The 25808-nt window shown below is 38.7% G+C and overlaps 1 protein-coding gene across 1 annotated transcript; it reads left to right on the top strand.

Annotated features, from left to right (window-relative positions):
• The first annotated feature begins 3450 nt into the window (after window positions 1–3450).
• OR56A3 (olfactory receptor family 56 subfamily A member 3) lies at window positions 3451–4398 on the top strand. The gene has a single exon (XM_028116964.1). The coding sequence runs from the start codon at window positions 3451–3453 to the stop codon at window positions 4396–4398; it is 948 nt and encodes a 315-aa protein (XP_027972765.1).
• Window positions 4399–25808: the final 21410 nt, after the last annotated feature.

Below are 25808 nucleotides of genomic sequence, written 5' to 3'. Positions count from 1 at the left end.
ATATGCAGGGAATGATCCCAATCTTTTGGTTCTGGTTGAGACCTGATTCGTGACCTAGGATGTGATCTATTCTGGAGAACGTTCCATGGGCACTAGACAGGAATGTGTATTCTGTTGCTTTGGGAATGGAATGTTCTGATTATATCTGTGTAGTCCATTTGGTCCAGTGTGTCATTTAAAGTCTTTACTTCCTTGTTGATCTTTTGCTTAGATGATCTGTCCGTTTCAGTGATGAGGTTGTTAAAGTTCCCCACTATTATTGTATTGTTGTTGATGTGTTTCTTTGCTTTTGTTATTAATTGGTTTATAAAATTGTCTGATCCCATGTTAGGGGCATAGATATTTACAATGGTTAGATCTTCTTGTTGGATAGACACTTTAAGTATGATGTAGTGTCCTTCCTCCTCTCTTATTATAGTCTTTGGTTTAAAATCTAATTTGTCTGATATAAGGATTGCCACCCCAGCTTTCTTTTGGTGTCCATTAGCATGGTAAATAGTTTTCCACCCCCTCACTTTTAATGTGGGGGTGTCTTTGGGCCTAAAATGAGTCTCTTGCAGACAGTATATCCATGGGTCTTGTTTTTTTAATCCAATCTGATAGCCTGTGTCTTTTGATTAGGGCATTTAGCCCATTTACATTCAGGATAACTATTGAGAGATATGAATTTAGTGCCGTTGTATTGCCTGTAAGGTGACTGTTATTGTATATTGTCTGTGTTCCTTCCTGGTCTATGTTACTTTTAGATCTCTCTTTGCTTAGAGGACCCCTTTCAATATTTCTTGTAGGGATGGTTTCATGTTTGCAAATTCCTTTAGTTTTTGTTTGTCCTGGAAGTTTTTTATCTCTCCTTCTATTTTCAATGACAGCCTAGCTGGATATAGTATTCTTGGCTGCACATTTTTCTCATTTAGTGTTCTGAATATATCATGCCTATCCTTTCTGGCCTGCCAGGTCTCTGTGGATAGGTCTGTTGCCAATCTAATGCTTCTACCCTGGTAGGTTAGAGATCTCTTTACCGAACCGCTTTCAGGATTTTCTCTTTGTCTCTGAAACTCATGAGCCATAGACTCATGAGTCTATTAGATGTCGGGGTGTTGACCTATTTTTAGTGATTTTGAAGAGTGCTCTCTGAAAACACATTGCATTTTCATAGGAATGCTTTTTTAAGGTTCTCTTGCATTATTATCATATTAATGTAATGGTAAAAGCCATGATAAGTTAACATCAATCCATTTGAAAGTATGGTTTGGGAAGGCTTATTTAAAAATTATGTGCAGGAAGCCTATCAGAACTTCTGAGTGAGCTTATTGGACCCTTGGAAGGCACTGAGTTGCATGTGTACATGAGTGTGAAAATGGATAGATGGATATAACACGCCTACACCCAGGAGACTAACTGCCTACAAACACACAGTCAATGTGGGACTGGATTAACAGATCTCCTTACTTTTAGGGAGAAAGAAAATCATTTCCTTCTCACACCTGCCTGCCTGTCTGTCCCAGGAGGGCATCTTAGGCCCAAGGAGTAGGGATGGAGAAGTTCCCAGAGGGCAAAGTCCCTGAGGCTCTGGAGTTATAACTACATCAGATATTTCAGGAACTAGCCAGAACTCCAATATCAGTGGGGCCTGCCCCCTGCTCACATCCTCTGTAGGTGAGTCTGGTTAGAGGGTGCCTGAAAGGCAGCTATACCAAGATTAGCCAGAACATGGGGTAGATGTTCCTCTTCAGTCCAGGTATGTGCTCTCTTCCATTCCTGTCAGTATGGCTGAAATAGTCTGAAAATGGGGTAGTAGAGACTGCATCCTATCTCAGGTCAGGAGGCACATGTGAGAATCTGTGCTCTGAGGCCTTCCCTTTTGCCATCATTTTGCCTTTTAGGATCTTTTGCTGGATGGTTCCAGAGAAGCATTGCCTAGCTCTGATTGCAATCCAAGATTGAAACGGGAGGGGGAAAAGGACATAAATGGTCTCAGATGTTCTACTTCTAGGGCTGAGTATGTTGTTCAATGTTTGTTGGATTGCCATTTCTTCCATTTGGCTGTACCCTCCAAAGTTCATTTCAAGATTTTCCCTCCTTCCATGCAATGAATTCCTAATTCCTCCCAAGAATACTCTGAAATGGAAGAAGAGAAGATTCTTGGACATTGTGTGATTTGGGGCTCTGACTTGTAAGAATTAAATGTCAGAATTTTGCAGAGCAGGATCAGAGGATGCAATGAGCAAGATCAAAAGACAAAATGTAAGTGATCAAAGTGGTGATTAGAGGGAGTATTTCAAATTTAGGGGTATGAGGTTGTACATGCTGAGGGTCATTGTGGCAAGGTCTGGGCTAAGCAGATGATATTAGTTATATCTCAAATATACAAGTGAATGTATCCAACAAGAAAAGTTGAAAGAAAGGAAGAGTTTAATGAACATAGTGCCCAAGACAAGAGAAGGTCCCTTGGTCACCAACTCAAGACTGGATATTATTTTTCTATGGGTTTTTATCTTCATGACTTCCAGCATGTGCAGCATCTCCCAGTCTCTGTGAGCCACTCCACAAAAGCAAAGCATAATCACTAGACAAGAGAGCCTGGATCATTATATTGAAAACAGAAAGGGAAAGAGAAAGGGGATGAAAGAACTTTAAAGGTAGACTTCATCATTCTCACACTATTGCAATGAATATAATCAATACTCAACTTGTCAATGACATGTATGGCTCCCACATACCTATGTGCTTTTGCACATTCTACTTATATGTTGTCACTTCCCTGAGTTAAGAATCCTACATATATGAAGATTTATTGGCAATTATTTGGCAGGATCCCTTCCCACCAAATTAAAATGACTTTTTAGACAAAATGAAAATTAACTAATGTTAAAGCCAGGGTATAATATTTTTAATCTTTAAAGCCAGCTATAGCTGAAAACTCAGAACCGTGATGTCATGGAGAACTAGGAACATGTACCTGAGTTCCTACTTTGTGCCAGACTCTGCTACTTATTTCTGCATGTTATTATAGTTAAATTGTAATGTGTGAGTCTAGGTAGTCATGAAAGAACAAAATACAAAAATGAAGAAACAAATTTAGAAGTACAAATTTTGAAGTACAAATTTAGAGACTCACCTGTCACAAAGTAATTTTCTAAGTAATTTTCTCCTTCTCTTTAGTTGCTGCAAAGACATAACAGTTCTCTTAAAAATAGAACTTAAACAAATCAAAAATGTATAAATGAACCATATTACCTCACTCCTCTATACTGCTTAGTGATAGTAATACCTGAGCAGGATGGCACAAAGGGTGAATACGAAAATTCACATGGCTCTAGATGACCTCCTAGGACTCACGGGTTTCACCCAAGTGAAGCAAATTCTTCTACATTCATGTGTCTTGAGTCAGTAGCTAATTTTTACCTTACTTTTACAGATCATTAAAACTATAGAAATATATGACAAAAGATGACAGTACACCCAAATGGCAACATCTCCATTGGGGTTTCAGACTTCATCCTGAATTGTTTTGTCAGGTCCTCCAGCTGGCAGCTTTCTTTCTCCCTGCCCCTCAGCCTCCTCTTCCTTCTGGCCATGGGGGCAAATGGTATTCTTCTGATCACCATCCGGATGGAGGCCTCTCTGCATGAGCCCATGTACTACCTGCTCAGCATCCTCTCCCTACTGGACATCGTGCTCTGCCTCACTGTCATTCCCAAGGTCCTAGCCATCTTTTGGTTTGACTTCAAGTCCATCAGCTTCTATGCCTGCTTCCTTCAGATGTACATCATGAATTGCTTCCTTGCCATGGAGTCCTGCACATTCATGGTCATGGCCTATGACCGCTATGTAGCCATCTGCCACCCACTGAGGTACCCATCCATCATCACTGACCAATTTGTAGCCAAGGCTGCCATTTTTATTTTGGCCAGGAATATTATTTCTACAGTGCCTATCCCCATTCTATCATCCCGACTCAATTACTGTGGGAGAAATGTCATTGAGAACTGCATCTGTGCCAATATGTCTGTCTCCAGGCTCTCCTGTGATGATGTCACCATCAATCGCCTCTACCAGTTTGCTGGAGGCTGGACACTGCTAGGATCTGATCTCATCCTCATCTTCCTCTCCTACAGCCTCATCCTTCGAGCTGTGCTGAGACTCAGGGCAGAGGGTTCTGTGGCCAAGGCCCTGAGCACGTGTGGCTCCCACTTCATCCTTATCCTCTTCTTCAGCACCATCCTTCTGGTCTTTGTGCTCACTCATGTGGTGAAGAAGAAGGTTTCCCCTGATGTGCCAGTCTTGCTCAATGTTCTCCACCATGTCATCCCTGCAGCCCTCAACCCCATTGTTTATGGAGTGCGAACTCAGGAGATCAAGCAAGGAATCCAGAGATTACTGAATAGGGGGTGGTAGTGAGGACAACTGGATCTCTGCATCCCTAATATAGGATGAGTTTTGAATCAACAATGGGTGAGTGGGCAGAAATTCATATCTATGAGTTACAATCTCAAAATGGGTAAATTGGATATTGTTTCTTCCTAAATAAACTTGTGTCATAATTTCCCTTTCATTTCTCCTTTAACAATATCTTTAACCTCTTTTGCTTTTCCCATACATATTCTCCTGTTTTGACAAAATACTGGGGTTCCCTCAAGTAGGTTCTTTATAAAGTGAGAAATTTATGTTCCTAAATATATAGCTGCTAATATGTTATGAATTTACATTAGTGAATATACAAGTATGGATACTTTGGGGTAAAGTTGTATAATATAATGCATTCTTATTCTTATTTCCATGGAAGGGAACATATTGGAGACAAAGAATAGCAGTGAAATTTCAGTCCTGAATGATGGAATGTTGCTACTGGTCTGTAACTGGGTCTGCAATTGGGTGGACAATAGGAAATGGGCATGAGAAGAGGAGAGGGTTTTTGTGTAGATTTCTCATTTGTGCAACAATTAGCAATGAGTTTAACTAGATTCAAGAGACTCCTAAGTTCTCACCAATGGGTTTGTGCTTTGGACATTTATCTTTGGATCCAGGCTTCCATAGTTTATGGTATGCACACATAGCTCTGCTAATGAGTTAAAGATTGTTTATGGATTATAATATATGATTTAGTAATAATAACTAAAATATGGAAAACATAACCCCTGAACATTGTTTTCATATTAATTGGACCATTTCTAAGCACACTTTGTGTCCTAGGAATTCTGTTAGCTATTAAGACACAAGAATAGAATATCGTTGCTGTTAGGAACCCAAAGTTTGATTAGGGGGGAATACAAATATGAGAGTGAGAAATGGAACAAGGTACTTATAGGGAGTAATGTACCTGATAATATAAGAAACCACTAGATACAGAGTTAAATGTCTGAACTGTAAGCCTTGCACAATTACCACAAAAAACGTTGTTTCTAGGGAACAAATGAGGTGTTCTCATTGTGTGTCATATTACTCATCTGCTACACCTCAGAACAGGGAATAACTTGTTTTAGAAGATTCTTTCTAAATATAAGATTTTGTGCTTCAATAACAGCTTATAAGTGTGTTTCCTTGTTTGACCATGGAAGGAAAATCTCTCAACAGTCCAATACTAATAGTCTCACCAAAATCTGGGTCTTACACCCTTCACTGATTCATCCTTGAACTAATTAAGCTTTCATTCAGCAAAACTCTGTCTCTTTCTTTGTCTTCTCTATCTCACAGTGAAGAACAATAACTTGGTATTTCATTTCTCTGCTCCTGGATATCACTGTGAGCTACATTTGAGTAATAAACATATACTCATATAATTAAGAAGCAATAGCTAAAAGCACATAATCAGCATTTGAACTGGGAATAGTATATTTCTCAAAAGTAAAAACAGAATGTCCAGATCCAATTAGGCTCATACCATAGATGCCCTTTTTCTTTGGTACCTCAAAAAGAATTCCCCAAAATCTCATTCTCTCACACATTTCAACATAAGAAAAAATGACTTGGTTTAAAGTGTGCGTAATAGCAATAGGAAGGTCTTATAAATATGAAGATATAATATGCTAAGGTAAATTTAAGCTACAATCTCTTAGGGAATATTAAAAGTCTACCAGTTTTAACACTATCATATATTAACATCTACTCATCAAGAGACTAAAAACCTTCAGGACTAATCTCTACCACGGTCACATTGTACAACAAACCCAGATCTCCCCAGTTAGCTGTTAGAAATCTTAAACATGGAATTCACAGAAAGGGCTACATCAGGATTTAAAGCATATACCACCCAAGAATGAGAAAATTTGACACAAGTCTTGTCTCCCAAAATAGACTGGTAAGATCTTTATATTTAAAACATATATTTTTGAAAGCTTTGCATTGTTGTGTTTATATGCAACTTTTACACACTTATGGCTCCCATCAAAACAGTATTAACACAAAAAAGCGGTATTGACAGGTTCATTTCCTAAACAGGTGTACAGATTAACAACAGTTTTATCCCAATAATAACTGATACAAAAAAGGATCTCTTCTAAAACAGTGCTGTCCAATGTGAGCCACACACTTAATTTTAAATGTTTTAATAGCCACCTTAAAATATAAAAAGTTAAATTGATCCTAATGATGTATTTTACTGAATCCAATATATCTAAAACATTATAATTTCAACACATAATACATATAGGAAAATGTACTAATAACATATTTTACATTCTTTTTGTGTACTCGGTCTTCAAAATCCAGTGTGTGTTTTACATTTACGATACATTTCACTCAGGACGATCACATTTCAGGTGCCTAATAGCCACATGTGGCTAGTAGGTGCTGTATGGATCAGATCAGCACTAGATATATGGCTTCAAAGGCAAATGAAAAATGAGTAGGAGAGCAATTGAATTGAGGAAAAATGTATCCTTCTTGGAAAAGAGCTAAAGCCAAATTCTTTCTTCATGGCTGTGATTTTTCTCTTTCTTATGTTCTTCCACATGGAGAAAAGGAAGGCAGTGTTTTAGAGGATGAATAATAATGTCTTTGTCCTAACATGCTACATTACATGAGTGTTTATGTCCTAGCATTAATGTGAGAAGAGTAAAATAAGAGAAGGCTCATTTTTTTGGCTTCTTACAACACATGGCCCTCAAATCCTGCAGCAACAGATTTGAAATAGAGCCATGTATAAACCTTGGAAGTCACAGAACCTAAGGAAATATGTAAATATGTAAATATGTAAATAGAGACTTTACTCATGATAAGGCAAGAATATTAGTGCTAGGGGTTAGTGTCAAAGGTTACTCCAAAGGTAGATGATAATAATCATACTTTGTAATTCTTTAAACTATTCTTAACACTATTTACATATACATATGAATATTTATTTTGTGCTCTATTATTTTAATAAAATATATTTTACATGGAATGTTTAATAGTGAAAGTGTTATAATTATTCAGTAAAACATATGAGTAGGAAATCAGTCTCTTCAAACCAAATAGCCATATCTAGGAAATGTTAAATGTTAAAGCTCAGACTTTCTTGGGAAGACTTTTCAGTTTACTCACACATTACCCTTTGACCCTTCCTTCAATGACCTGATAAAGTGAGACAGATATCTGAGGGCAGACCCAACTGACACTGGATATTGGGCCAAGAGAACAATGCAGAGCACATACAGAGAATGGTCATGACCCTTTAGGCTTACAGTTAACATCACATTATCTGCAAAATATGCATTCACACCTAATATAGACAAATCCTTGTTAAGGTGCTAGGGTTGCAGTAGTGAGCAAGACAGGCAAGGTCCATGTTTATAAGTGCAAAGGGTCTGTGCCTGGGTGAGACAGAGATCCAAGAAGGACATAGCCAAAGAGAAGCTAAGGTAGAGTTCTGAGAAGGTGGCCACTTGGCAGAAAGTCAGGACCCAAATCTAGAATAGGATTTGAAGGTCTAGACAGAATATTGTAATAGGAACTTCAGTTTGAGCCAAAGAAGTAACACAATTGTATTAACTGAAGATATTGGGTCTGAAAAACAGAAGGTCCTTCATTAAAAACAGGCACAATCCAGAGAAAACTTATCACAGTGTAGTCCAATAGAAATGATAACTCAATACTAATAATACTAAAATGATAACTCAAGACCTCTGCATTCCAAAATATTAATCAAATAATTACTTTATTATTCCAGCATGCCTAAATTAGGTGTCACATGAGGAAAAGCTGAAACAATTCATATAAGTTCAGATCTTGCTGCATCTGGTAGAACCTAGGAAAAGAGTAGCAATCTAATTCCAGGACTCAGGGCCCACTGTCCTTTGTCAGAGAGAGTTTTCAAACTTTCTGCTTATTAATGAAATATTTGTTTACATTTTCTTTTACATTTTACATCTCTTTACATTTTCTTTCTATGTAATTGTAAGTCTTGCTTGAATGTTCTGAGCTTTATTTTGTATATATGAAGGTGAGCTTCCTGGCAATGCTCTATGACTTTAGTGAATGTTTTAATTTTTAAAAAAGAGGTACTGCCTAGACATGGGCTTTTATAGCAGATTTCACAGTGTATGTGTGGGGGTGAGTGGAGATGAAAGGCATAGAAATGTACTCTTTAAACTAAAAAATGGAAAGAAATAATGCTGAAAACAATGTAGAGTGACCTGATGACTGATGAAATAGTGTTATCTAATCTAGTATTTGTGTACTTGGTAATTAAAGGCATAGACAGAGACAAAGTAGAGGAGCAAAACATAGTGAAAATGTACTAGGGTTTATAAAATATGTAGAAATAAAATGCATGGTAAAAATGGAAGAATGATAAGAAGGGGTGAAATGGAAGCAAACTTTTATGAATTTGTATTTTATACATGGAGTAGAATAATATTAGAAGGTTGACTGTGCTAAGAGAAAGATGCAAGTGGTAGAAAAACTACCACTGACAGCAGCAGAAATTTCCTTTAAAAAGCCGAGCTTTTTAAGGTCATATAGTCTGTTGCAACTGCTCTGTCATATAGAGTAAAAGAAGCCATGAGTGGGCATTAATCACATCAACATAGCAAATGTATATGGTTAAATCAGTGGCTCAGGAAGGGGTGGCAATTTTGGCCCCCAGGACACATTTGGCAATGTCTAGAGACATTTTTGCTCATTACAACTGTGGAGATAGAGATAAGTCAGGGTGTATGGTGCTACTGACAACTAGTAAGTAGGGGCCATGAATGCTGTTAAATATCCCACAATATATAGGACAGACTCACACACAAACACACAAAACCTATCTGAACAAACTGTCATTACAAGCTGAGAAACCCTGGTCTAAATAATCCAAACAAAAAGCACAAATAGACATATGGGATTTGGAAGGAGGAAAAAAAAAGCAAGTCTCATCTATATGCTGTTAATAAGAAATTCACTTTCAATATAAAAGCACAGGCAGGTCATCAACAAACAATGCTGGAATAACTGGACAGCCATCTGCAAATAAATAAATGAATAGATAGATAAATCAAGACAAAGTCTTTGCACCTTTCACAAAAAAATTAACTCAAAATGGATCATGGATCTCAGTATAAAAGGCCAAACTATGAAAGTCCTAGAAAGTAACATAGGAGAAAACCTAGATGACCTTGGATATGGTGATGCCTTTTTAGATACAACACCAAAGACACAATCCATGAAAGAAAGAACTGATAAACTGTACTTCATTAAAATTAAAACCTCCAGGGCACCTGGATGGCTGAGTCGGCTAAGTGTCCAACTCTTGATTTCAGTTCAGGTCATGACCTCAGGGTCCTGAGAAGGAGCCCTGTTACTGGGCTCCATGCTCAGGGAGTCTGCTTCCTCCTTCTCCCTCTCCCTCTGCCCCTACCCCTGCTCATGTGATCTTTTCTTCTCCCTCACTCTCAAATAAATAAATAAATAAATAAATATTTAAAATATAATTAAGTTAAATTAAATTAAATTTTCACTCAGAAAATCAATGTCCAGAGAATGAGAAGATAAGTCATAGACTGGAAGAAAATATTTGCAAAGAACACACAGAACATACACTTCACCAAAAAAGATGCATAAATGAAAAAAAAAATATGGAAAGTTGCTCTATGTCATAGGTCATCAGGGAAATGCAAGTTAAAACCACAATGAGATACAATTATACACTTATTAGAATGGCCAAAATCAAAAGCACTGACAATGGCACATGCTGGAAAGGATGTAGAGCAACAGGAACTCTCATTCATTACTGGTGGGATTGCAAATTGCTACAGCCACTCTAGAAGATGATTTGGTGGTTTCTTACAAAACAAAACATGCTTTTACCATTTGATCCAGCAAGTGCACTCCTTGGTTTTTACACAAAGAAGTTGAAAATGTATTTCCACACAAAAACCTACACAAGGATTCTTTATTCATAATTGCCAAAATGCACAAGCATCCAAGGTGTCCTTCAGTAGGTGAATGGATAAATAAACTGAGATACATCCAATGGAATACTATTTAGGCCTAAAAAGAAATGAGCTATCAAACCATGAAGACATAGAGGAACTTTAAATGCATATTACTGAGTGAAAAAAGGCAGTGTGAAAAGGCTACATACTATATAATTCCATCTATACAACATTCTGAAGAAGGCAACATTATGGAGAAAATAAAAAAGATCAGAGGTTCCTGGATGAGGGAGGGGGAGTGATGGAGAGAGATGTAGGCAGGGCACAGAGGATTTGGGGGGTAATGGAAATACTCTGTATGATATTATAATGATAGATATGTGCCATTATTCATCTTGTGCCTGCCTTGGTTCCAGCCACCCCATCAGGACACCCCCTGCACAGAGTTCCCTGGGACACTCCCACCCACACCAGATTCAGATCCAGCCACTCCAACAGGGTGTCCCTGTGCTGAGTACCCCAGGACATCCTGGACTGCATCTGCTTTAGCTACAGCTGTCTTACCAGAGTGCCTTCAGTGTGGAAAGCCCCAAGACACACAGGCTTCCACCCAATCCACCTTCAGCTATCCTGCCTTGGTACCCATTGCACAGAAAACTCCTCAGCTCATGCCCACGTAAGCTATAGTGGTCCAGCCTGGGCACCCCCTGCATAGAACATCCCAGGACTTGACATCCCATAGCCCACCTTCAGACCTCAGCAGCCCAGCAGCTTTGCCAGGGACCCCTCTGAATAGAGTTGTCCAATGCTCTGGTTTACACCCACTTCCACTTCAGCTGTTCTAACATGTTGCCCTCCTCATAAGGGCCCTGGGAACCTCTCAGCCTGCACCCACTTGGCTTCATCTGTCCTGCCTGATTTCCTTCTGAACAGACAGCCTTAGGACCATCCCAAACCATGCCCACTTCAGCTGTGGCCATCCCACCATGCAGCCCCAGCATGGAGTCCTCCCCAATTCCCAGCCCACAACAGCCACAGCTCCAGCCACCTAGTAACCAAGCACACATGGGCCACACAGAAGATGACCATACATAGGGCTATTCCTTCAAGTTTAAGAGAAGTAGCTGTTCCATCTAATTCATAGAAACAAACATTGAAGTCAAAGAAAATTGGGACACAGAGGAAAATGATCCAGAAGAAAGAATAAGATAAAACCTCAGAAAAATAACTGATTGAAAGAGAGTAAAGCAGTATGCCTGATAAAGTGTATAAAGTAATGATCATAAAGATGGATACAGGTCTTGAGAGAAGAGTGGAAGAACTCAGTGAGACCTTCAACAAAGAAACAGGAAATACTTATTAAAAAAAAATCCAAGCTGAAGAATACAGTAACTGAAGTGAAAAATACACTGAGGGAATCAACAGTACATTAAAGGATGTATAAGAAAGGATCAGCAGTCTGGAAGACAGGATAATGGACAGAAATCACCCAAGTTGAAGAGGAAAAGAAAAAGAAATTTGAAAAAATGAGGATAGGTTAATGGATCTCTTGAACAACAATAGCCAAATAAACAATCACATTATAGGGGTCCCAGCATAAGAAGAGAGAAAAGGGGACAGAAAATTTATTTGGAGAAATAGCTAAAACTTCCCTAAGCTAGGGAAGGTAATAGAGATCCAGGTGCAGGAAGCACAGAGAGCTCCAAACAAGATGAACCCAAGGAGGTTCACACCACAACACATAATAATTAAAATATCAAAGGATAAAGATAAAGAGAGAATTTTAAAATCAGCAAAAAAGAAACAACAAGTTATATACAACAGAAATCCCATGAGACTATCAGCTGATTTCTCAGCAGAAATGTTGCAGGCCAGCACAGGGTTATAATATATTCAAAGTACTGATATATTCAAAGGAAAAAAACACAATGAAACATATTCTATTTGACCATGTAATCAACTTAATACAGACTGCTATATACTTAGGATGTTTTATTTGAACCTTACGGGGACCACAAACCCAAAATCTGTTAATAAATAGGCAAAAAATAAATAAAGAAAAAGAAAACCAAATAATAGCCCTACAGAAAATCATCAATTACAAAGGCAGAGAGCATGAGGAAACAAAAACAAACCAAAATAAAAAACAAAAACAAAAACAAAAAAAAACCAGAGAAGAACAACATAAGCAAACAAACAAAAATGAACAAAACGGCAATTAGTACAAACCTATCAATAGTTACTTTAAATTTGAATGGCCTAAATACTACAATAAAAAGACATAAAGTGGCAGAATGGATTAAAAAAACAAGACCCATCTATATGCTGCCTATAAGAGACTCACTTCAGACCTAAAGACACATGCAGACTGAAAGTAAAGGACCGAAAACCATTTACCATACAAATGGAAGCCAAGAAAAACCCAGGGTTACAATTCTTATATCAGATAAAATAGACTTTAAAACAAAGACTGTAACAAGAGACGAAGAAGAATATTACATAATGAGAAAGGGATCAATCCAAGAAAATATAACAATTGTAAATATCTATATACACAACACTGAAGCACTAAAATACATAAAGCAAATATTGATGAACATAAAGGGAGACACTGATTGTGATACAATTATAGTATGCGATTTTAACACCCCACTTACATCAATGGATAGATCATTCAAGCAGAAAATCAATAAGGAAACAATGTCTTTGAATGACACACTGGATCAGATGGACATAGGAGATATATACAGAACATTCCAACCCCCACCCAAAAAAACCAACAGAATACACATTCTTTTCCAGTGCTCATGCACCTTTATCCAGGATAGATCACACATTAGACCACAAAACACGTCTGAATAAATTTAATCAGACTGAGATGATATCAATTTCCAGTGAAAATGGTATGAACTTAGAAAACCATCACAAGTAAAAACATGGAAAAATACACAAATACCTAGAGGTTTTACATGCTACTAAATAATCAACGAGTTAACAAACAAATAAAACAAGAAATAAAAAAAAATACTCGGATACAGAGATACACACACACACACACACACACACACACACACACACACACACACACACATACACTCATATATAAAACTGGATGAAGGAGAGAGATTTTAGTTGCTCCTTTGTTTCTCCCATACTTTCCCTTGAGAATACCTTTAGCAACCATGAAGTTATTGAGTAGGAAAAAAACTGCAGAGCATTTGTCATGGCCAGGTACTTGTAAGCACTGAGAAGACCCTTTTTTGTCCCAGCTAGGGTCTATGCAATTTCACAAATTTCACTGAATAATTTCTGGACAGGAGTAATGCTGGAGCAGGGATAATGCAGGGTTACCTTGAGGGGCTGGTTTACCTAGGGTGTAGGATACAAGAAATTTTAAAGCCCAGGTAGTAATAAACTTTCTCTGAGGTGAAGATCACAAAACCCACCTGGAGGATTTGCAGCCTAGAACTTAATCTTCCTCTCTTCCCTTACTCCCATGTATATTTTCTACAGGAGCTACTTATTGTCCCAGGGACATATGCATAAAGGATATAAAATAAGAAAATAATAATACTATGGAAAAAAGGCAATGAAATGAACAACCATATCATAACAATCAGAATTAATGGGATAGAAAGAATAACAATTAAGGATAAATTAATAATGCTTAGCATGTAAGCACAATGTATTTATTAGATAAATCAAAGCATTAATGTCTTCAGAGACTTAATAACGGATATCGGAAATATGAAGTTGCTACATTCACTTATAATAAAGACCTAATTCTTTTTGTAAAGATTTTATTTATTTATTTATTTATTTATTTATTTATTATTTATTTATTTTATTTAGAGAGAAAGAGAGAGCATGAATCTGGAGGGGCAGAGGGAAAGAGAGAATCTCAAGCAGACTTCCATGTGAGCATGCAGCCTGCTGCAGGGCTTGATCTCATGACCCCAAGATCATGACTTGAGCTGAAATGAATAGTTGGATGTTTAACCAACTGAGCCACCCAGGTTCCCCAAGAATTAATTGTTTTCAAAAATAAAATAGTTCAGGAGGGCACGTGTTGTGATGAGCACTGGGTATTATATGTAACTAATGAATTGTTGAACACTACATCAAAAACAAATGATGTACTATAATTGGCTAAATGAACATAATAAAAAAATAAAAAATAAATGAAATAAAACAGTTGATATAAAGCAGTCAGTGGATGAGTGAAAGCTGAAAAAATGCAGTTGAGTAGCATATTAATGAGCTGGATAAGGCCAAGAAAATTTCCTAGTCCTGTTAGATAATGGTCAGAAGATACAGAAAGAAGGAGGAGGAATTGTAAAAGATAATATGCAAGGATGTAATAATGCAAATTTGGTCTAATAAGAGTCACATGGGGTATTAAAGAAATGGAATATACTTGAAGAAATAGAAATGAAGACTGCTCATTAATTTTTAATAAGCAAGACTACAGCTTGAAAGGTATTATAGAGGGGCAAATTAGTAAAAAAAAAAAATGTAAACACCTAGATATTGTGATGTTGGAGGAATAGAGTCCATTCTAAAGGCTATGTGCAGATCACTTACTGCCTTAGGTGGATTCCCAAACAGACTCTGAGATTCTGATGTATGTTTGTGGTATTTTGGGGAGTTGAAGTGGAAAATAAAAGGATGGAGATAGAAACAAAAGCAAATCAGAAATAAAGGAATTTTAGTAATAAACAAAAATCATGGAGAAAAATTAATATCATGTATAGAGGATTTAATGATGGCCACACATTCTTTTACACTTGTCATAGAGAGAAGTCCAGGCCAGTTCCCTCCTGCTGAATCTCAGCTGGTTCCAGTGATTCACTCACAACCAGTAGAATCTGGCAAAAGTGACACTGATTTTAAAATATATGGGTAGGGGCGCCTGGGTGGCTCAGATGGTTAAGCGTCTGCCTTCGGCTCAGGTCATGATCCCGGAGTCCTGGGATCGAGCCCCACATCGGGCTCCCTGTTTCTCGGGAGCCTGCTTCTCCCTCTGCCTCTCTCTCTCTGTCTCTCATGAATAAATAAATAAAATCTTTAAAAAAAAAAATAAATAAATAAAAATAAATAAATAAATAAAATATATGGGTAGTAGGGAGGGCACATGTGGTGATGAGCATTGGGTGTTTTATGCAACTAATGAATCATTGAACACTACATCAAGAACTAATGATGTACTATATGTTGCCTACCTGAACATAATAAAAATTTTAAAAATAAAATATTTATATACCTTTGAGATTTCAAAGATATTTTAATGATATGGGGAATGTTCACAGTATAATGTTAAGGAAAACCAACCTGGATAAACCCAGTTTTTTAAATGTGCTCATATTGGTTCAGTTTTCCTGTAGGGCCACGGATTGTTACAGGTTTGCTTCACTCCAAGAAACTTGGAAGACAGTGCCCTGTAACAAATATGTCTGGGGCTGTTTGTTTTGCTCAGATTTTTAAATTTTCCTTTTTCTTGTTCAAGTTTTTATTTAAATTCCAGCTAGTGAACATACAGTGTAATATTAGTTTCAGGTGTACAATTTAGTGATTCAACACTTACAAATAACACTCAGTGCTCATCACAAATGCTCTCCTTAATCCCCATCACCTATTGAACCTTTGTATCCTTTGGGGAAATACCTAGTAGTGCAATGGCTGTATCATAGGGTAGTTCTGTTTTTAACTTTTTGAGGAACCTCCATATCATTTTCCAGAGTGGCTGCACCACTCTGCATTCCCATCAACAATGTAAGAGGGTTTCCCTTTCTAATAAAAATCTGCATACAAAACACCCTAAAAATGTTTGGATCAAATTCAATAGAAAACTCACCCTGCAATATTATAGTACATATTACAAAGCACTAGTAATAAAAATAATGTGGGATTGCTGAAAGTAAAGTCAATGATGGAACAGAAGCCAATGATGGAACAGAAACACAACCAATGTGTGCATGAAAATTTGTATATAATAAAGTTGACATCTCAAATCCGTGGGGAAAGGATCAATCATTTATCTCTATATGGGGAAAAATAAAGTTACTTAACACTATATAAAGAGGAATTATTCAAAAATATGTAATATCCCTAACAGCATCTCCACCAACAAAACAAAAAAGTTTCAGACCATACACTGGAGCCTGGCACTGATGGACCCCACTCTATTGGCAGTAACCCACACTTGATGGAACATGGGGAGTTCTAGGATACACCATGAGAGTGCTCAGAGTAGTGCTGAGATGCTGGGGGGGTTCAAAGTAGAAGATAATTATAAAAATGACAAGACACTATTTCATATTTTCACAGTTGTTGGGACCATAGGAGTGCATGTAATATAATACCACTCCTTACTTTTGACAGTATAAACCACAAACAGATATAAATACATAAGTATAAAACATAATGCACTGTTTTTAATAAATTAAAAAGAAACAAACAAAAGCACCTTTTGTGATCTTGTGGAATGTTCCAGAGAAAATCTTTTCATAGAAAAATAGAGTTTCACTTGATCAAATTGAAGAATTTTTACTGACAACTGGATAGCATACATTAAAATTCACAATATGACAGATTAAGGGAGATATTAGCAATATCTAGCCAGAAAGGGGCTCTCGTATTTAAAAATGCAAGATTTTGTAAATACACAAGAAAAACAAAAATTAAGACAAACAAAAGGCAAAGAAAACAAAAGGCAAGAAATGTCAACATAAAATTCACAGCATGGAAATCCCAAATGACTAAATGGCATATCAACAAATCTCAGTTATTAGGTTATTCTAATTAAAATAATGAGATAAGATCAGTCAGAGGGCAGGCAAGGTGGCGGAGGAGTAGGAGACCTGGATTTTCTCTGGTCCCGGGAATTCAGCTGGATGGGGATCAAACCATTCTGAACACCTACAAACTCAACAGGAGATCGAAGAAAAGAATAGCAACAACTCTCTGAACAGAAAAGCGACCACTTTCTGGAAGGTAGGAGGTGTGGAAAGTGAATCCAAGATGATATTTGGGAGGATAGACGGCGGGGGAGGGGGCCTCCGTTGCCCGCTTCTGGCAACTGATAGAGCCACAGAGCACAAAATTGGAACTTCGAGAAGTTGGCTCCGCTGAGGAACGTCGCTCCAGTGGCTAAGTGGGGGGTGGAACCCTCGTGGGACAGTATGGTCTGAGGACCCTCGGGGTCACAGAAAGACCGGGGGTGCCTGAGTGTCACAGAGCTCCCAGGTATCAGAGCAGGGAAGCCAGCTGCAGAGATGGAGCCGAGGGGCAGACTCTCAGCTCAGGGTTGCCATAAACCGTGATCCGCAGCACAGTCGGGCCACTTCTCTTCCAGCAGGGACCCAACAAGTGGCAGATCCGGGGAGACTCCCCTTCCTCCCCTGGGAGGAGCAGCATGGGAGCGCCCTGCAAGGAACTGCTGGGTTTGGAGACTGCACACGGGGTCATGTGGCAGAGATAGAAACACTTGGACACAGGCAGGGTGAGCACGGAGTGCAGCCAGAAACCGGGGAGACGGGAGTGATTGCTTTTCTCTGGGGGTGCACTGAGGATTGGGGGTCCAACTTCTCTGCTCCTCGGGGGCGGAGATTGGGAGGCCACCATTTTCACTCTCCTCCTCCAAAGCCAAAGGGAAAGCTTGCAGGGAACAAAAGCTCCCAAGAGCAAACCCGACCAGATTATTTAGCCCGGACCGGGCAAGGGCTGGGCAATTCTGCCTTTGGCCGACATTTGGGAACCACGGCAACAGGCCCCTCCCCCAGAAGATCAGCAAGAACAGCCAGCCAAGACCAAGGTTAACGATCAATGAGAATGGCAGAACTCCAGCACTAGGGGAATACTGCACATAGAATTCATAGCTTTTTTCCAATGATTCTTTAGCTTTTCAAAGTTAATTTTTTTAACTTTTTTTTCGAATTTTTCTTTTTCCCTTTTTCAACCATCTTATCACTCCTTTTTTAAAAAACATTTTTTATTTTTCATTTTTAGAGTCATATTTTATCCTTCATAGTAGTTACCCTTTTTTTTGGCATATATATCTAAGTGGTTCTCTATTTAAAATTTTGAGATACAGTTTCTTCTAACAGATCAAAATATACCCTAAATCTCTAGTGTATGCCTTTGTTCTAGTCTCCTGGCTGATCACATTCTCTCCCTTTTTTTTCTAAATACTCTTCTTTCTTTTTTCAAACAACTTATCTTATCAATTCCTTTTATAAAATCTTTTATAATTTTCTTCTTTACAGTCATATTCCATCTCTTCATTGTATTAACCCTTATTTTTGTAGATATATAAATTTTTCTTTCCTTAAAATTTTGGGATGCACTTTCTTCTAACAGACCAAAATACGCCCTAGTGTGTGGCACCAATCTATGCACCAGCCTGATCATACTTGATCATATTCTGTTTTTTTGTTGTTCTGCTTTTGTTTGTTTTTATCTTTTTCTTTGTCTTTTCTTTCTTTTTCTTTTTTCTTTCTTTCCCTTTCTCTTCCCCCGGTTTCAGGCTTTTCTGATTTGTTCAGAGTATATTTTCTGGGGACATTGGTACCGTGTTTGCATTTTGTTCTCTCATTCATCTATTCTCCTCTGGACAAAATGACAATACGGAAAAAATCACCAACAAAAGGAACAAGAGGCAGTACCGACTGCCAGGGACCCACTCAATATGGACATTAGTACAATGTCAGAACTAGAGTTCAGAATAATGATTTTAAAGATACTAGCTGGGCTTGAAAAAAGCATGGAAGTTATTAGAGAAACCCTTTCTGGAGAAATAAAACAACTAAAATCTGGGTGCCTGGGTGGCTCAGTCATTAAGCATCTACCTTCATCTCAGGTCATGATCCCAGGGTCCTGGGATCGAGTCCCACATCGGGCTCCCTGCTCAGCGGGAAGACTGCTTCTCCCTCTCCCACTCCCCCACTTGTGTTCCTGCTCTCGCTGTCCCTCTCTGTCAAATAAATAAATAAAATCTTAAAAAAAAAAACTAAAATCTAACCAAGTAGAAATCAAAAAGGCTATTAATGAGGTGCAATAAAAAAAATGGGGGCTCTAACTGCTAGGATAAATGAGGCAGAAGAGAGAATTAGGAATATAGAAGACCAAATGATGGGAAATAAAGAAACTGAAAAAAAGGACATAAACAAATACTGGATCACAAGGGCAGAATTCGAGAGACAAGCGATACCATAAGATGAAACACAATTAGAGTAATTGGGATCCCAGAAGAGAAGAAAGAGAGGGGCAAAAGGTATATTGGAGCAAATTATAGCAGAGAACTTCTCTAATGTAGGGAAGGAAACAGACATCAAAATCCATGAGGCACAGAGAACCACTCTCAAAATCAATAAATATAGGTCAACACCCAACATCTAATAGTAAAACTTACGAGTCTCAGAGACAAAGAGAAAATCCTGAAAGCAGCTCAGGAGAAGAGATATGTAATGTACAATGGTAGAAACATTAGAATGGCAACAGACCTATCCACAGAGACCTGGCAGGCCAGAAAGGACAGGCATGATATATTCAGAGCACTAAATGAGAAAAATATGCAGCCAAGAATACTATATCCATCTAGGCTGTCATTGAAACTAGAAGGGGAGATAAAAAGCTTCCAGGACAAACAAAAACTAAAGGAATTTGCAAACACGAAACCAGCCCTACAAGAATATTGAAAGGGGTCCTCTAAGCGAAGAGAGAGCATAAAAGCAACATAGACCAGAAAGGAACACAGACAATACATAGTAACATTCACTTCACAAGCAATACAATGTCACTAAATTCATATCTTTCAATAGTTACCGTGAATGTAAATGGGCTAAATGCCCCAATCAAAAGACACAGGCTATCAGATTGGATAAAAAAACAAGACCCATCGATATGCTGTCTGCAAGAGACTCAGTTTAGACCCAAAGACACCCCCAGATTGAAAGTGAGGGTGTGGAAAACCATTTACCATGCTAATGGACACGAAAAGAAACCTGGGGTGACAATCCTTATATCAGACAAATTAGATTTTAAACCAAAGACTATAATAAGAGATGAGAAAGGACCCTATATCATACTTAAAGGGTCTATCAAATAAGAAGTTCTAACAATTGTAAATATCTATGCCCCTAACATGGGAGAGGCCAATTATATAAGGCAATTAATAACAAAAGCAAAGAAACACATCGAGGGGTGGAGCAAGATGGCGGAGGAGTAGGAGACCTAGATTTCGTCTGGTCTCAGGAATTCAGCTGAATAGGGATCAAACCATTCTGAACACCTACGAACTCAACAGGAGATCGAACAGGAGAGTAGCAACAACTCTCTGAACAGAGAAGCGACCACTTACTGGAGGGTAGGGCGTGCGGAGAAGTGAATCCGAGGCGATATTCGGGAGGATAGACGGCGGGGGAGGGGCCTCCGCCGGCCGCTTCTGGCAAGTGCTAGAGCCACGGAGCACAAAATCGGACCTTTTAAAAGTTGGCTCGGCAGAGGGACGTCGCTGCAGTGGCTAAGCGGGGGGTGGAATCCTCCCGGGACAGTGTGGTCTCAGGACCCTTGGGGTCACAGAGAGACCGGGGGTGCCTGAGTGCGCCAGAGCCCCCAGGTATCAGAGCGGGGAAGCCGGCTGCAGAGACGGAGCAGACTCGCGGGCTCTCAGCTCGGGGTTGCCATAAACTGTGATCTGCGGCCCAGTTGGGGCACGGCTCCCCCAGCAGGGACCCAACAAGCAGCAGATCCGGGGAGACTCCCCTTCCTTCCCGGGGAGGAGCGGTGCGGGAACACACTGCAGGGATCTGCTGGGTTTGGAGACTCCACACGGGGTCGGGTGCCAGAGATACAAACGCTCGGTCACAGGCCGGGTGAGCACGGAGTGCGGCCGGAGACCGGGGACACGGAAGTGACTGCTTTTCTCTGGGGGCACACTGAGGAGCGGGGCCCTGAGTTCTCAGCTTCTCCGAGTGGAGATTGGGAGGCCACCGTTTCTGCCCTGGTCCTCCAAAGCTGTAGCGAGAGCTTGCAGGGAACAAAAGCTCCTGAGAGCAAACTGGAGCAGCTTCCTTAGCCCGGACCGACAAGGGCGGGGCAATTCCGCCTCCGGCAAAGACATTTGGAAACCACAGCAACAGGCCCCTCCCCCAGAAGATCAGCACAAACAGCCAGCAAGCCAAGACCAAGTTGATCGATCACGGAGAATAGGAGAACTCCAGCGCTAGGGGATTACTGCACATAGATTCATGGCTTTTTTTTTTCTTTTACCATGATTCATTATTTCATCAAAGTTAATTTTTGTTGACTGTTTTTTTTTATTTTTCTTTTTCCCTTTTTCAACCAACATCTTATAAATCCCTTTTTTTTAAAAAAAAATTTTATTTTTCATTTTTAGAGTCATATTTTATCCCTTCATAGTAGTTACCCTTGTTTTTGGCATATATATATAAGTTGTTCTCTCTTTAAAATTTTGAGGTACAGTTTCTTCTAACAGATCAAAACATACCCTAAATCACTAGTGTATGGCTTTGTTCTAGTCTCCTGCCTGATCACATTCTCTCCCTTTTTCCTTTTTTTTTTCTTAAATCTTCTTTCTTTTTTCAAACAACTTATCTTACCAAGTCCTTTTATAAAATCTTTTATAATTTTCATCTTTACAGTCATCTTCCATCCCTTCATTGTATCAACCCTTATTTTGTATATATATGTCTTTCTTCCTTTAAAATTTTAGGAGGCACTTTTTTCTAACAGACCAAAATACGCCCAAAATCTAGTGTGTGGCACTAATCTATGCACTAGCCTGATCATATTTGATCATATTCTGCCTTTTTTGAATTGTTTTGTTTTTGTTTTTATCTTTGTTTTCTTTTTTTTTTCTTTTTCTCTTTCTTTTTTCTTTCTTTCCCTTTCTTTTCCCCTGGTTTCAGGTCTTTTCTGATTTGTATACAGTATATTTGCTGGGGATGTTGTAAACCTGTTAGCATTTTGTTCTCTCATTCATCTATTCTCCTCTGGACAAAATGACAAGACGAAAGAAATCACCTCAGCAAAAAGAACAAGAGGTAGTACCGTCAGCCAGGGACCTACTCAATATGGACATTAGTACGATGTCGGACCTAGAGTTCAGAATCATGACTTTAAAGATACTAGCTGGGCTTGAAAAAAGCGTGGAAGTTATTAGAGAAACCCTTTCTGGAGAAATAAAAGAACTAAAATCTAACCAAATCGAAATCAAAAAGGCTATTGATGAGGTGCAATCAAAAATGGGGGCACTAAATCCTAGGATAAATGAGGCAGAAGAGAGAATCAGCGATATAGAAGACCAAATGATGGAAAATAAAGAGGCTGAGAAAAAGAGAGAGAAACAACTACAGGATCACGAGGGCAGAATTCGAGAGATAAGTGATATGATAAGACGAAACAACATTAGAATAATTGGGATCCCAGAAGAAGAAGAGAGAGAGAGAGGGGCAGAAGGTATATTGGAGCAAATTATAGCAGAGAACTTCCCTAATGTGAGGAAGGAAACAGGCATTAAAATCCACGAGGCACAGAGAACCCCTCTCAAAATCAATAATAATAGGTCAACACCCCGACATCTAATAGTAAAACTTACGAGTCTCAGAGACAAAGAGAAAATCCTGAAGGCAGCTCGGGAGAAGAGATATGTAACCTACAATGGTAGAAACATTAGATTGGCAACAGACCTATCCACAGAGACCTGGCAGGCCAGAAAGGACTGGCAAGATATCTTCAGAGCACTAAACGAGAAAAATATGCAGCCAAGAATACTATATCCAGCTAGGCTATCATTGAAAATAGAAGGAGAGATAAAAAGCTTCCAGAACAAACAAAAACTAAAGGAATTTGCAAACATAAAACCAGCCCTCCAAGAAATATTGAGAGGGGTCCTCTAAGCAAAGAGAGAACCTAAAAGCAGCAAAGAGCAGAAACGAACACAGACAACAGACAGTTAACAGTCACCTTACAGGTAATACAATGGCACTAAATTCATACCTTTCAATAGTTACCCTGAATGTAAATGGGCTAAATGCCCCAATCAAAAGACACAGGCTATCAGATTGGATAAAAAAACAAGACCCATCGATATGCTGTCTGCAAGAGACTCATTTTACACCCAAAGACACCACCAGATTGAAAGTGAGGGTGTGGAAAACCATTTACCATGCTAATGGACACCAAAAGAAAGCTGGGGTGGCAATCCTTATATCAGACAAACTAGATTTTAAAACAAAGACTGTAATAAGAGATGAGGAAGGACACTATATCCTACTTAAAGGGTCTATCCAACAAGAAGATCTAACCATTGTAAATATCTATGCCCCGAACATGGGAGCAGCCAATTATATAAGGCAATTAATAACAAAAGCAAAGAAACACATTGACAACAATACCATAATAGTGGGGGACTTTAACACCCCCCTGACTGAAATGGACAGATCATCTAAGCAAAAGATCAACAAGGAAATAAAGACTTTAAATGACACACTGGACCAAATGGCCTTCACAGACATATTCAGAACATTCCATCCCAAAGCAACGGAATGCACATTCTTCTCTAGTGCCCATGGAACATTCTCCAGAAGTGATCACATCCTAGGTCACAAATCAGGTCTCAATCGGTACCAAAATATTGGGATCATTCCCTGCATATTTTCAGACCACAATGCTTTGAAACTAGAACTCAACCACAAGAGGAAAGTCGGAAGGAACTCAAATACATGGAGGCTAAAGAGCATCCTACTAAAGAATGAATGGGTCAACCAGGAAATTAAAGAAGAATTTAAAAAATTCATGGAAACCAATGAAAATGAAAACACAACTGTTCAAAATCTTTGGGACACAGCAAAGGCAGTCCTGAGAGGAAAGTATATAGCAATACAAGCCTTTCTCAAGAAACAAGAAAGGTCTCAAATACACAACCTAACCCTACACCTAAAGGAGCTAGAGAAAGAACAGCAAATAAAGCCTAAACCCAGCAGGAGAAGAGAAATAATAAAGATCAGAGCAGAAATCAATGAACTAGAAACCAAAAGAACAGTAGAACAGATCAACGAAACTAGGAGCTGGTTCTTTGAAAGAATTAACAAGATTGATAAACCCCTGACCAGACGTATCAAAAAGAAAAGAGAAATGACCCAAATCAACAAAATCATGAATGAAAGAGGAGAGATCACAACCAACACCAAAGAAATACAAACAATTATAAGAACATATTATGAGCAACTCTATGCCAGCAAATTAGATAACCTGGAAGAAATGGGTGCATTCCTAGAGATGTATCAACTACCAAAATTGAACCAGGAAGAAATAGAAAACCTGAACAGACCTATAACCACTAAGGAAATTGAAACAGTCATCAAAAATCTCCCAAGAAACAAAAGCCCAGGGCCAGATGGCTTCCCAGGGGAATTCTATCAGACATTTAAAGAAGAATTAATACCTATTCTCCTGAAACTGTTCCAAAAAATAGAAATGGAAGGGAAACTTCCAAACTCATTTTACGAGGCCAGCATTACCTTGATCCCAAAACCAGACAAAGATCCCATCAAAACAGAGAATTACAGACCAATATCCTTGACGAACATGGATGCAAAAATTCTCACCAAAATACTAGCCAATAGGATCCAACAGTACATTAAAAGGATTATTCACCAGGACCAAGTGGGATTTATTCCTGGGCTGCAAGGCTGGTTCAACATCCGCAAATCAATCAACGTGATACAATACATTAACAAAAGAAAAAGCAAGAATCATGTGATCCTCTCAATAGATGCAGAAAAAGCATTTGACAAAGTACAACATCCTTTCTTGATCAAAACTCTTCAGAGTATAGGGATAGAGGGTACATACCTCAATATCATAAAAGCCATCTATGAAAAACCTACAGCGAATATCATTCTCAATGGGGAAAGGCTGAGAGCTTTTCCCCTAAGGTCAGGAACGTGGCAGGGATGTCCACTCTCACCACTGCTATTCAACATAGTATTAGAAGTCCTAGCCACAGCAATCAGACAACAAAAAGAAATCAAAGGCATCCAAATCGTCAAAGAAGAAGTCAAACTCTCACTCTTTGCAGATGATATGATACTGTATGTGGAAAACCCAAAAGACTCCACCCCAAAACTGCTAGAACTCATCCAGGAATTCAATAAAGTAGCAGGATATAAAATCAATGCACAGAAATCAGTGGCATTCCTATACACCAACAGCAAGACAGAAGAGAAACAAATCAAGGAGTCGATCCCATTTACAATTGCACCCAAAACCATTAGATACCTAGGAATAAATTTAACCAAAGAGGCAAAGGATCTGTACTCAGAAAACTATAAAATACTCATGAAAGAAATTGAAGAAGACACAAAGAAATGGAAAAACGTTCCATGCTCATGGATTGGGAGAACCAACATTGTGAAGATGTCAATGCTACCTAGAGCAATCTACACATTC

Source organism: Eumetopias jubatus, unplaced genomic scaffold (genome assembly GCF_037043125.1).
Source record: "Eumetopias jubatus isolate StellerSeaLion01/CBP00866 unplaced genomic scaffold, mEumJub1_p1.0 scaffold_13, whole genome shotgun sequence".
NCBI classification, from domain to species: Eukaryota; Metazoa; Chordata; class Mammalia; order Carnivora; family Otariidae; genus Eumetopias; species Eumetopias jubatus.
The sequence above is the reverse complement of the archived record's forward strand: the minus strand, read 5'-3'. Positions and strand labels throughout refer to the sequence as shown.